Genomic DNA, 12,835 nt, shown 5'->3' with positions numbered 1-12,835 from the left:
CCTTATTTGTAAAACCTTAGAGTCATTTACATTCAAATTAGAACAAATGAGTGATTTCACAAAGTGCAGTGATAAATGACCATTGCTGCACAAGACAGAACTGTATTTCCTGTGAAAACATTAACAGTTTCCTATTATTTGTTAAAAATTACAATGCATATTGCCCAGTGTTGTGTGAATAATGACTTTTTTACTGATTAGGTCAGAAGACTAATACGGAGGAAAAATAAATAATTTTTCTTTTCATTTTTTCTGATTTTAGCTTGACTTTCGCCGGCGGAACTGTTACGGACTCACACTGCCACCTGCTGCCCACGCTGGGGAGGACGCGCCCCGCTGCCCGCCTCCGACTCCAGTTCAGCCATTTGGCCTCTCAGCTTTCATCTCCCGCAATCAAACAAATTTCCCTGCCAGACTGCTAACCGGGCATGTCACCGAGGACACCGGTAGGTTAAGGGTAGCTGCACTACCCAATTATAAATAATGTCATTTTGGGGGTTCGTGCATCTCAGCTCCCTCCTTTGGTGAGGAGAATTAAAAGCTAAAGACATTGAGGGGCAGGAGGGATGGAGGGACACAAAACGTTAGTATTGATCAGACAGTAATAAAAACAAAGAAGAATTTTGGACACTAAGCATTCTGGGATTCATCAGCCTCTGTTTATAGCTTTATAACAATACCAGAAAGATTCCAGAAGCAGGAATCTTTCAGGGGCTGAGGGACAGAAAGATCAGGTAAGGAGGCCACGTTGGCTAGAAAGACAACATGAGAAGGGCAGCAAGGGAAACAGCGAAGCAATACAGCTTCTTTGTTCCTATATAAAATGCACACCAAAGCTGCTCTCCCTTCCTGACAGAAACTGCAAAGAGAAGGAAGATGTAGCAGTATCTGCCTCTTCCCAACTCATAACCTCTCCTGCGACTCTGCCGCAGAAGATGAGCAGTGTGTTTCCACACGGCTAGCTAGACAGCTTGGGAGATTTCATCTTGCCAGCAATAGTAAACCTAGACACTCCAGCATCATTTTTCACACATCCATCAGCAGTTTCAATTCAGCTTTGCCAACAATTACTTCATTAGGAAAAGCAGCACACACACACACACAAAGCTAGCAGGTTCCTGACCATAGTTGCACCCCTTTCTCTAACAGATAACACCCGAGGAGCAGAATATCCACTATCACATCGACAGCTAAATAGCAGCAAGTGGATTACATCAGAATGGCATTCAAAGTGACTGGGTATACCATTTTTACCTTCCTTCACCAACTGAAAAATGGAGAAAACCACCATCATTTTTTTCCTGGGTCCCTTTCTAAGTTGGAATCCTCAGTAGTGCATTGACATTTCATATATATAAATCTGTATCTCTCTAATGTGTCTATGCGTTAAAGAGAGAGAGGAGGTAAATTCCACAAATTGTTTTTGAGTTTTGTACAGGAACTTTCCTAATGACTGTCAATAGCTCAATGACTCAACAGCTGAAAAATGTGCCCCTTCAAAAACAGCAGACTAGCACAGCAACTACTGGTCACGTAACAGTGAAAACCAGCAAAATGCAAGATGATATTATTTCTGTCTACTTCATATTCTTGGTATGGGAAGGTCACTCTTTCCACCGTGGGATAAAATTGGGGAACTCAAGTTTGATGGTGGTAGCTTCATAACACACCACTCTAATTCAGGATGGGGGGATGGGGGTAGGGGATGGAGAGTGTGCATGTGTGTACTTAGATTAAAAACTCAGTATTAGTTAAAAAAAGAAAAGTCTTGGTTGCTAGATGACCTTTAGATTTTTTCACAGCAGTTTAATTTGCTCTATATGAAAAACCCAGGAGCTAAAATCCCAGCTGAGCTGGGGCTTCTAGCAATACAAAGGTGATGCTCTCAATCTCTGGTGTAAGAATTAATTCATCTCTGAAAGAGTGTATCTTAGTGAAAGTTGGGATTGTGTTGTTGGCACAGATCCAAATGGACAAGTTGGGTTTAAGAAAAATAAATAGCTTTGAAGCTCTGGCCCCACCATGTAAGTAAACCACGCACACTCCTTTTCATTCCACAGGCATCTGTGGATGAAGAAGCAAGAAGAAGAAAAGATCCAGATCATTAGGTGCTTATATGCCATGAAAAAATTCTGTTTTATAAGCCTAGATTGACCATTAGGGTAGAAGTTTAAAAAGCAAATGCCCCTACCCAAGACAATTTGCCTGCTTCAATTATTACCAAGAATTATTGCAGGAGGTCTTATTTTATCATTTGCGAGTTGATTAAATTAATCCAATTTTTGCATTCCAGGCCTGATCCTGCTCACTGTCTGCTTTTGTATACAAGAATCCAGAGCATACAGTACAAGAGGAGACTCCAGGAAAAACCCAATTGACAGTGCTGTGTTTTTTCAGGCCCATTTTAATCACTCAGCTTCTTTTCAGCTTAAATTAGCCCTCTTAAAAGATGCTATAAGTGACATCAGTAGCAAGCAGGTAGATATACCAGTGACAGAGTTGTATCCACTGTAATGAAGTTTCTAAAAGGTGACCTAGTACATTTATCATTTAGCAAGGAACTTAACACAGTTAAAACTAATGGGAAAATTGGCATCAAACTTTTAACTTTCCTTGACACAAAAACATTTATGATCCCAAGAACAATTTTTAACAGTTGGGGAACTTTAATGGCAATCAGGATCGCTGCTCATGTCTATTATACTTGCTGCTGCTAGCCACTGAGAGAACAAGAAATTATTTCCAGCACTGAATACAAGGACAGTCAGCTAACACCATTTCTAGCAAGGCTGTATTGCAAATATGCAACTGTCCAACCAATAAACATAACATAAATGATATCCTAGACTCTGTCAAGTATGTAAACTTTATTTATTCTTCACAAAATGTGCCTTATCTGGCAGCAGAAAGTTAAAGGCGTAAATGCTAATGATCATGCCATGTCCTGCCTCTCAGAAACAAGTGTGTTGCTCTGGACAGTTCTGCAACTTCTAAAGCCCTCACTTCACCTATCACCCTATTACCTTGAATGTAACTCAGGAGGTATATAGAACTCCACTGAAAACAAGAATATTGAATTTTAAAAAATACAGAAAAATCACTTCGTTTTAAGATATGGACAATCTTATGTCCCAGGTCTCTGAATGCCAGTGGAAACCAACCTCTGATTTAAAAAATGATTACTAGAGCTGTACCCACACAATATTGAGTTGGTGTTGATCAGTAGAAGGAAATTCCATTAAGAACTCGTATTCTCAATATCATTCCCTGCTTATTAAGACTCTTTGATTGTTGAAATTATTTGCAGTTTGTGCCAGCTCTTTGTTACTGTTTGTTACACAAACATCTTAGGAAAAAAGACAAAACTTCTGACATCTACAGTCAGTTATATAACTCAGACATGAAGTTATGAAACAAACATATCTATGTCCTGAATAAATCCTTTAACACATTTATTCTCTTGTATAACAATAAAGTTGTCATGTACCCTTCAGAAAAACATTTACAACCTTTAAAGTACAAAATAGGTCATCACAAACGCACTACCTAATACCATGTTCTCTACAGCTCCGTTTAAGAAGTCCATTCTCAGATCTCCATCACATTCAAAGCCTTCAACTAGCTTTCTCCTGCCTTCTCCAACGTCACAGTAGGACAGTTATGGTCCACTGGAATTCTAAATGCTAAAACTTTTAAAAGGGAAACGACATTCAGATAACCTGTTCCCATTATATTTCAAAAAAGTCTACCTGTTGGTTGCAGCTCTCTGCCTTAGCCTCCTTTGAAAAACTTCAGCCAAAACTGACAATCAATCTGATCTGGAAGAGGAACTCAGGAAACAAGAATCTTAGCCAACTGGATATGCACTCTGCAAGCAAATGCTGTGTGTGTGATCATGTACCACAGCACGATTCAAGATACACAAAGCTCAAGTCTTCAGCTTAGCTTTCCCACACCTATGTAGCAGCAATGCAGCTAAGAACAAACATGATGCCTTACCGTTTGTCTAGGTTGAGACAGATGTGTGAGATTTCAAGCCTCGTTGCAATGTTTAAAATACCTGAGAATTATGCAGACATTATGATCAAAGAGATTCATGAATATGTATGTATCTCCAATAAAATATATCAGCATGCTTCAAAAAAGTCCTCCTCTGCAAATGAAGCTAAAAACAAAACCCCCAAACAGCAAAGGCTGGAGAGTAATCATAATTCAAGATATGTCACTTCTGAAGTGAGGGGAGAAGTCTGCACAACACAAAGCTGGAATTAAGACCTGAAGTAAGGAATGCTTGGGCATTTCTCTTTTTTGCAAGTAAACATGATCTACAATTCTTTTAAAATAAAAATTAGTAAATTATCAATCCAAAATGATAATGAGTTTTCCAATGAGAAAATTTAATCAACATTAGATGCTACAGAACATTTGATAATATTAAGTTTACAGATGATAAAATGCATTTAGTAAACTAGCAGTGTTGTCAGTAACCTCCATTGTGTCATGCTGTCATAAACATCTTAGAGATGTGTATTACCTAATTGAGAGTGGGGGGAAAGAGTGTTCCTCTCCTTTTTTCTATCTTTTCTTTGATCAAAAAGTCTTCATTAAAATCCCATAACCATGATTCAAACAATTTGTTACAGAAATCTTTTTGAGATTTATCAACAAATTGAAGTGCTCTAAGCTGGTTGGTCTATAAGAAAGAGGACCTGTCTCATAGTCAAAATAACATCTTGTTTATTCTGAGACAACTGAGAGGAAATTCCTTAAAGATCAGTGAATATGAAAGTCAGCATTGGCTGGAAAAGAATCTGCCCCCACTGCACTGCAAATCATCTTTGAGAAGATAAAATAGATAAAATCGATCAGTACAGTCCTCTTTGTAACCTCACAGACTACAAATATGCCTTGGAACAGATATGTGTATAGGCCACATCAATAGCAATTGTAGCAAAAAAATCCTTCTTGAAATCCATGGAATAATTACAGGCCCCAGATAAAAGTATCAGTCAGAGATGAAACTGTCTTGAGCTCAGAAAAGCTGACAAGCTGGAACATCTAGAGGAAGAGAAGAGCTGGAACAAGCTCTAACAATAAGAGCAGTGCTCTTATATGGGAAAAGCCTGGTCCAATACAAACAATTAACGACAAGTTAAAACTCTGTGTCATCATTACACAACATTAATAAGTGACAGCTAGATCCCACATACTGAATTTATGCTAAACTAAGCTAAGTTCATGATATCTGAATAACTCAAAACAGTAAGAAATTCACTAGTACAGTAAATGAAGAACTCTGCAGCACTCAGACTCATCAGAAAGAAGAGAAAGGGCAAGCATTATTCTTTTCCCATTATCTGTATCATAGCATGTGGGGTGTCTTGTCACGCCAGTTATCAACTGCAGCAAGCATAAGTGACTTTAAGGAAACCTTCTTTAACTAGTTTGATTTTATTTTCAGATAGTACTAAAATAAAACAATAGTATGTAGAACATAAACAGATACTTGATATAATTAATTTGGACCCTGAAAGATCTCAGTCTTTATGCAGAGTACCTTATTGACCTCTGCTAAAAAGGCTTACACAGCTACTCAAGGTTGATTACTTTCATGGACTGCAACACTGCAGAACAAACAAGACAGATAAATGGTTACTGTGATCTATTCAGACTGCAAATTTGTCTACAGCTATGTCTTGTTGGGGTGAACCTGGCAAAAAACCCACAGTGTAGTAGTAAAATACAGTCTAGAGCCTGACATGATGTAAACTACGGTCATCCCGCAGATGTCCATCCAGACTGAAAACTTTACAATGAGACCCTGATTCAAAAATAGATTACAGATCTACTACTGCTCTCTGTCTCCCAACACACAGTCTGCTCCTTATTCCCTACCCTTCATCCCCTACCTTATTGCCTACCTCCGTCATTGTCAATCTGGACATTGGGTCCCGCTTCCTCTTCATTTTTACACCAGTGTAGCACCAGTTACCCTAGCATGGCACACTACTCAGAGTACAACAGATCTTTCACATCATTTGAGTAACTGCATATTGACCATCACCTCCACAGAATTTTTACTGGTCTGTTAATCACAGAGTAATTTGGCAGCAATGTTTGCTCACTCGGGAATTTTTCTGGGGTGGGGTGGTTTTGTGGTTGGGTTTTTTTGTTTGTTTTGCTTTGGGTTTGTTGGTTGTTTTTTTTAAATTCATTATCAGTCTGTTCCTAAGTACTTGACTATGGTTTGCACACCAAGGACAAGATCCAAAGCACTGCTAATTCTACAGTTGTCTTTCCACTGCAGTGACCTCAGGATCAAAAAGTATTATGATGGTGCTGAGAGAACAGCTACAAATATCAGAGGCTACTCAACACAGGTCATGGAAGAAGTTAGTACAAGGACTTATACTGGGCACATACCTGCTCATTTCCTACACTCCTCTCATGCTCCTACCTCACCAGCACTACAATACTCAGCTTCTTCCATACTCTTTAAAATTCCCCCCAGCTTCTTTGCTGCAATGGTCTCTTTGGTTCAATTTCTGACAAAGAGCATGTAAGCAGTAGAGACATGCTCACACTGATTTGTTAGGGGGACATTAAATACACTGTATGACTAACAATGTTAGACTTGTATATTTTTCTCATTACAGTAAACCCTTCCCATGCTTGCCTGACAATTTGTAGGCCAAATGATTTTGTGGGTTATTTGGCACCTCACATTTCTTATTTTTCAAACTGACCATCTTTCCCATTACATTCCATGTCTGTTTTCTCTGAAAAAAGAAAACCCTCCTTACATTCCTGAAAGCAAAACTCATACAAATTGCAGTACTCTACCAGCTCCTTTAACTTTCTAATCCATTTATAATGCACAAATTAATACCACCTTATTGTCTGAACATACATTTTGAAGGCTTTCCTAAGGCTACCACTCAAAACGCAAGCTCTTTCTCCATAAGACACAGAGCCTTCAAGTACATCCTGAGGCTCTTAACATGAGACCCTGCATGCCGATGGTACTCAGTAGCTCAGTGTGCTGCCCAGCACACTCAGACTGTTCAAAGGCAGCTATGCTGTTGGAAGGCAAACGCATACAGAAAGGATTGTGCTGACATGCATTTCCATGCCCAACTCTTGCACCGATACAACCAACGCACCCTATTTCAGAAACAATACTGAAAAATTACAAAGAAAAGGAAACAGTTCGGTAGAATTGCTATTGCAATTTTTTTTTTTAATAAGGCTTTACATAGATACACATCAAAGCTATGTTCTTGCTACCATCCTAAGCCATCTCCTACACAAGCCAAGTGCAAAAAAATATTTTACTGGATTCAGATTTTTTTACTTCATAATGACAACCCTAATGTTGAAATTATTATTAGCATTATGAGCATGAGGCCAGTTGATAATAAGGTCCCATTGTAAGAAGCCCTACCCCTTCAGCGAGAGATAGTAGCGCCCTGGAATACACATCAATACTCTGTTGTGAACACTTATGCATTTGAATGCTTCACAACACTAATGATCGCAACAGGGTAATACTTAACATTTGGTAAACTGAGGCAAACAAAAGCAAATTCTCCATCTATGGAGGGAATTAAACTCCCACATGCTGATACTAATCAATGGACCATCCTTGTTTTCAGGACTGAAATGGACAAAATGGATGAGAGGAGAAAGCATTTACCACAAATTGATATCCAAATTACACTCAAAATTCAGATCTTCTCAGAACCAGTTCATTGCCATTTAGGTCACATCAGCTGTTTTACTAATACTCTCCTACTCAAATTAGGCTTGAAACAAAAGTTTACCAAACAAACATGTCCGATAATCAGGCAGAGAAGCCTCACCTGAATGAGATAGTGAGAACATAAACTGAGAAGCTCCAGCAGCTGCAAATGACTCCCAGCTGCTAGGACATCCTGTATCACCCCTGGTTCCAACAGGATCTGTAAAGAAGAAAATGGAAGGTTTGTCACGTAGAACTCAGAGTCCTTGTAGAAAATACTATAAGCCTTTGTATTTCAGACATTTAAGTCAACATAAAGAACACAAAGAGTAAAATTAAGCACATAAAGAAGTCTTTGCAGGTTGAGGACAGAGTTTTTCAAGTTCACCTGAGTTGCCCAAAGGATTTTTAAGCATGTTTTCCTGTGAGAGTTCATAAGCCACATTACCCCCTAAATCCTTTAAAATGAAATGCATATTATTTATTTAAAATGGAGACTTTTCAAAATAACAGAACTTCCTTTTGTTATTCATATACCTGGATGTTTCTATATATATACTGATGAATCAGGCCAACAGAATTGACTCAGAAGTCTCCAAAATTAATACTATTCGTGCTTGTAAAAAATATACAGGAACACCCTTCCCATTCTGCGTGGCACCACTTCATAATTTTCCTAACCACCGTCTTCATTTTACAGAGCAAAGTTGTGAAGGCACAGAGTGAGCATGCTGCTGGGGAAGTGCCAGAAAGGGCTCAGAAACCAAGACTGATTATCCTGTCACTTGCTCACATGAAACTCCTACTCATTTCAATTAAAATCACACACACAGGCAGCAGCCAGAATAATTGGGCCTCAGCTCCTAGCCTGCTGTCTTGGGGTCAGCTTGTTAGAGCATCCCTCTCAGGACACAAAAAAGTCTTTGGGAATGCAGACACTGGTCAACTTCTTATCAGCAATCACATTACAAACTATTCAAACTAGTATTACTTATATTTAAGTGGTGCAGCATCCAACAACAAACAGAAATGCATGAGAAAAATTAAGTTTTCAAAGACAGTCAGTTTGTTCAGAGTTTTATCCTTGTTGTATTTCCCCTGGCAACTTTGGTCTCACACCACATGAGGTCAGTCTCTCACTGCTCCAGAGGGAAGTAAAGCTTTTTTCAGATCCTTTTTCTTCTGCCCACACAATTTAGTTTTATCTCACAGTATCACTTACATGTCTCAAATGCAGTGGAATGAGGATGTCATACAAAAGGAAAGACACTCATCTGCATCTTTTGCAGTTAAACTGTTTCTCAGGAAAATGAAAAGAACACGTATGCATTTCTTCAAGCAAAACCACAAATTATCTCCAACATAATAGAGATATTAGGAAGAGAAGGGGATTGATTCTTGTTTATACCCAGAGCTCATTTACAGTGAGTTCTGTCAGTGTAAGCCATGCTTAAAGCTTGTGCAAATCTCTATATATATTCAGACAAGGTTTTAAGTGAACATATATTTAATTTACATACTGTATAAAAGCTCTTTATCTAGCCAAAAAGACATGTAAGTATCTTAATGTAAATAAGAATCAGGCCTAGCTCAATCCAGGTTTTTGGCTGGTGCTAATGAGGCTGCTCTGCGTGACAAGAGGTAGTTCAAAGGAAAGCTAGAAAGGATTTAAGTTACAAAAATATCTCCAATAGGTGCATTTAAAAAAAATGAGCAGCACTGTCAAATATTTTCAAGTGAGAACTCAAGGTCAGACTGACAAAATATGCTGGTTGGATGTTGCAGTGTTTGTCATTCAGACATCACTTACACCGAGGAAGTGGCCATCTGAACTAATCTCATATTACTTACTAAATAACCAACCACCACCTTAGCATTGTTAAAGACACAATATGAAGAGAAACAGAACCCTAAGCAGATCACTACCTTGTAGGCATAGACAAACTATATTTAATTGTGATAATATTAATGTATTTTAAAGCTACAGCAATCCTTTTACAAATAATACTAGTAGCATTTTGAGATGAGAAGTAAGACAAGAAGCAAGGAGGCTGACTGGTTACTACCTAGAGGTGATTTGTACAAAGTCAGCAACAAAAATTCATTTCAAGGCAGCAGACTTATATTTCTTACATATTTTTCCATTTTTTACAGCTTTCCTATATCATGCAAGATTTAGTCTGCTGAGATAACGTATTCATCTTTGTGTTTCCCAAGATAACTGAGGGAAGCCTATTTTCTTTCTTCCTAAGACTCTGCCTTAAATGGAACTATCTGAATTTTTAAATCAATACTCATTTGGATATAGGCAAAAGTACTAATTCATCTGTGCTAAATGTTCACCATCAGCAAACTGCATGCTGGGGAAACTCACAAGAAAAAGAGAACAGTAAGTAAAGAAGGAAGAAAATATTGCAAGCCTTTCTTCTACTGAATCTGGAGTAATCCAAAATTATTCCACACCTCTTAGCTTCTATACATTAATATAGTTACTTGATTTTTATTAATTACCAGCATAGATGTTTATATGCGATATAGGCCATCCAGCTGAATCTGAACAGTAAATACTACCACATGCACACCACAAGTGCACACAGTGACTGACTCTCCTCTGTCTAACCCTCACAACAACAGCTCTGAGGTCTTCAGAGTGATGCTTACTGAAAATTAAGGAGAGGGAAATTAAGATCTACTTTGGTTCACACCTTCAAAATTCATCACAAATTACTAGTGTAAAAACTAAAGAGAGAAGCTTATCCATTTTCCCTACCTCATCTTCAACCCAAGGGTTACAAGGTATAATTATCAGGGCAGAAACTCAGAGCAATTTGGAACCATCAACTTCAGACAAACTTTGCAATCTTCACCAGTAAAGGATGCGCCTTTGTATGACACATGCCGTTTTAAGACTGGTTTCTGTGCTATTTTTGTATTAAGATTAACTAGATGCAACTCAGGTATTGCACCTGACTGCTCCTTACAATCAATGGTCTATTCAACCCTTATTTCTAAGGGTTAATTTTCATTATGCTCTCAACTTTTCTCTGGCCCATAATGTTACTGAGAAAAATCAGCTTAGCCACCTTCTCCCTGTATACAATGGGCAGATCTTGCAGATAGCCTGAGTAACTTATTTTCCCAAGCCACCGGATCTGATGTACTGCTCACTTGCAAACTGATCTCCTTTGTCAAGTTCTTTTTCTCCTGCCCCACAATGACTGTGTTTTCAAACAGGAATCCTGTTCTTCATTCTACCCTCCATCATTCCACAAACCCTTCAAAGAGCACACACTAAATCCAGTTCACTCCTCCTTGTGGTCAGATCCATAGGCCAAGGAATACAAAGGATGCAAAAATTTGGTGTTTCTTTGCAACAGAATGCAGAGTTCACAAGACCCAGAAAGGCAGATTACACAATTTCTTAGATCCACATTTCTCAGATACACAATTTAAATCTATATGGAAACGCATCCACTGATGTTTTGTTGAAATACTGAGGAAAAATGCTCTGCAAATGCAAGAATTAGAAACTTTCATAAATTAAACCTGAGCTTCTGAAACACAATTCTGAGGCTGAAAAGGGAATTCCATTATCAGCCCCATGGTCACAGATATGCATGGCCCTGAACATCCCCCTGTACATCTACCTTTTGGGCAGCAGTCTAAAACTGGGATTCATTCCCCCTAGCCCCAGGTTTTCCCTTTTCCTTACCCAACTTACCCTGCATACCCTCCAGCCCAGTACATCCTAGGGTTCTGAGTAAGCATGAAAAAGAATAACTTGGATCACACATCTCGCCTCTCTCTTCAATAGTTTTTTTTGAGATACTTCTTGGCAACACAGAACAACTAGCAGCTATAACTTCTTGAGCTAGGAGTAGTATACGAACCACCATCCTTTCTCAAGGACAACTACTCATGCCCCACCTCCACACTGCCCAGACTCAGAACATCCTCCTACTCTTTTAATGCCTCCTGCCCCTCTACAACCAACAAACAGTATACGCCAGCAAAAAAAAATTGTATGATTGTAGCAAAGAGGCCAGTAATGGACAAAAGAGGGTGAGGAGGAAACTCCTTAAACTCTATGGAGTCTCATGAGGTTTCTATCTAGAAAAAATAATTAGATCATTCAATCTATTTGATGTGTATTGCAGGCTATTATGTTTCATCCAGGCACTTGTAAAGATACTAAACTAAGGCTACTTCAGGCCCAAGGAGGCTAAACTGCATGCCCAGAAAACAATGGAGAGATTGAAGATGCACTTCTACCACCTTCGCTTCAGCTATTCATTTATAGCCCTCTATTTCCTTCTAATTTCCATACAGCTGTTTGTGGGGCTATGGAATAAGTGAAGTGGTTGCATCATCCACATTAAAAAGAAAACAGCATTATGCTAGAACTGTAAGGAAATATGTAACATCATGTTGGAAAATTCTAGAAAATAAACCATATGGAATTTAACACAGAAAACAACAACAACATCAAAAAATCCTAAGATTCCTGCCAGTGATACCAGATTCCATTCTGGTGCAAAAGAAAATTCCTTCTTGACTCCACCTGTAGTGATTAGCATTTCAATCAAGACGGGCATCTAACAAAAGTACTGCTTGTTCTTCCCTTCTGGAGACCATTCTGTGTGCTTCAGAGCAATCAAAAAAAGTAACTTTTCTTTTAGAGCAATTCAGACTGCATTTCACTCACAACCAGTTAGCACTTCTGCCTGTCTCCCTGTTCATTCGTACTTCAGTTGAATCCTGAGCTCCTAGCACATTGAGAAGTATGGCTTCAAAAAAGTGCCAGCCGGGGAAGAATGTTCTAGTCCCCTGCAGGCAACTGCCCAAAGCCCAGGCACGTAATGTTTGATAGTACTCATTACAAAACCCTGATGTCTCATTAGCCAATGCCAGAAGGAATCATGACCAGCATTTCTCTGATATATGTCATAATATTTTTCCAGAAAACTAAATGAAAACCTGTGTTAAATGCACAGCATATAAATCACAGAATATGTCCAGTTGGAAGGCACCCGTAAGGATTATCAAGTCCAATGCCCAGGTCCTTGCAGGCCTACCCAAAACCAAAACCCTACG

General features: G+C 38.8%; 1 protein-coding gene across 6 annotated transcripts in view; it reads right to left on the bottom strand.

Moving 5' to 3' along the window:
* Window positions 1-12,835, bottom strand: part of KLHL32 (kelch like family member 32) — a gene marked incomplete at its 5' end in the record, with an annotated part of 95,598 nt that overhangs the window by 53,681 nt on the left and 29,082 nt on the right. For 5 of the 6 annotated variants that reach the window (XM_081998446.1, XM_081998450.1, XM_081998449.1 and 2 more), the window contains one exon: window positions 7,863-7,961. The exons of the other annotated variant lie outside the window; for it this stretch is intronic. In XM_081998446.1, the coding sequence (XP_081854572.1) occupies window positions 7,863-7,961 (99 nt within the window). The remainder of the gene's footprint in view (window positions 1-7,862; window positions 7,962-12,835) is intronic. 6 annotated transcript variants of the gene reach the window in all.

This window comes from Phaethon aethereus, assembly GCF_964289735.1.
Source record: "Phaethon aethereus genome assembly, chromosome: 3".
Classification (NCBI taxonomy): Eukaryota; Metazoa; Chordata; class Aves; order Phaethontiformes; family Phaethontidae; genus Phaethon; species Phaethon aethereus.
The sequence above is the reverse complement of the archived record's forward strand: the minus strand, read 5'-3'. Positions and strand labels throughout refer to the sequence as shown.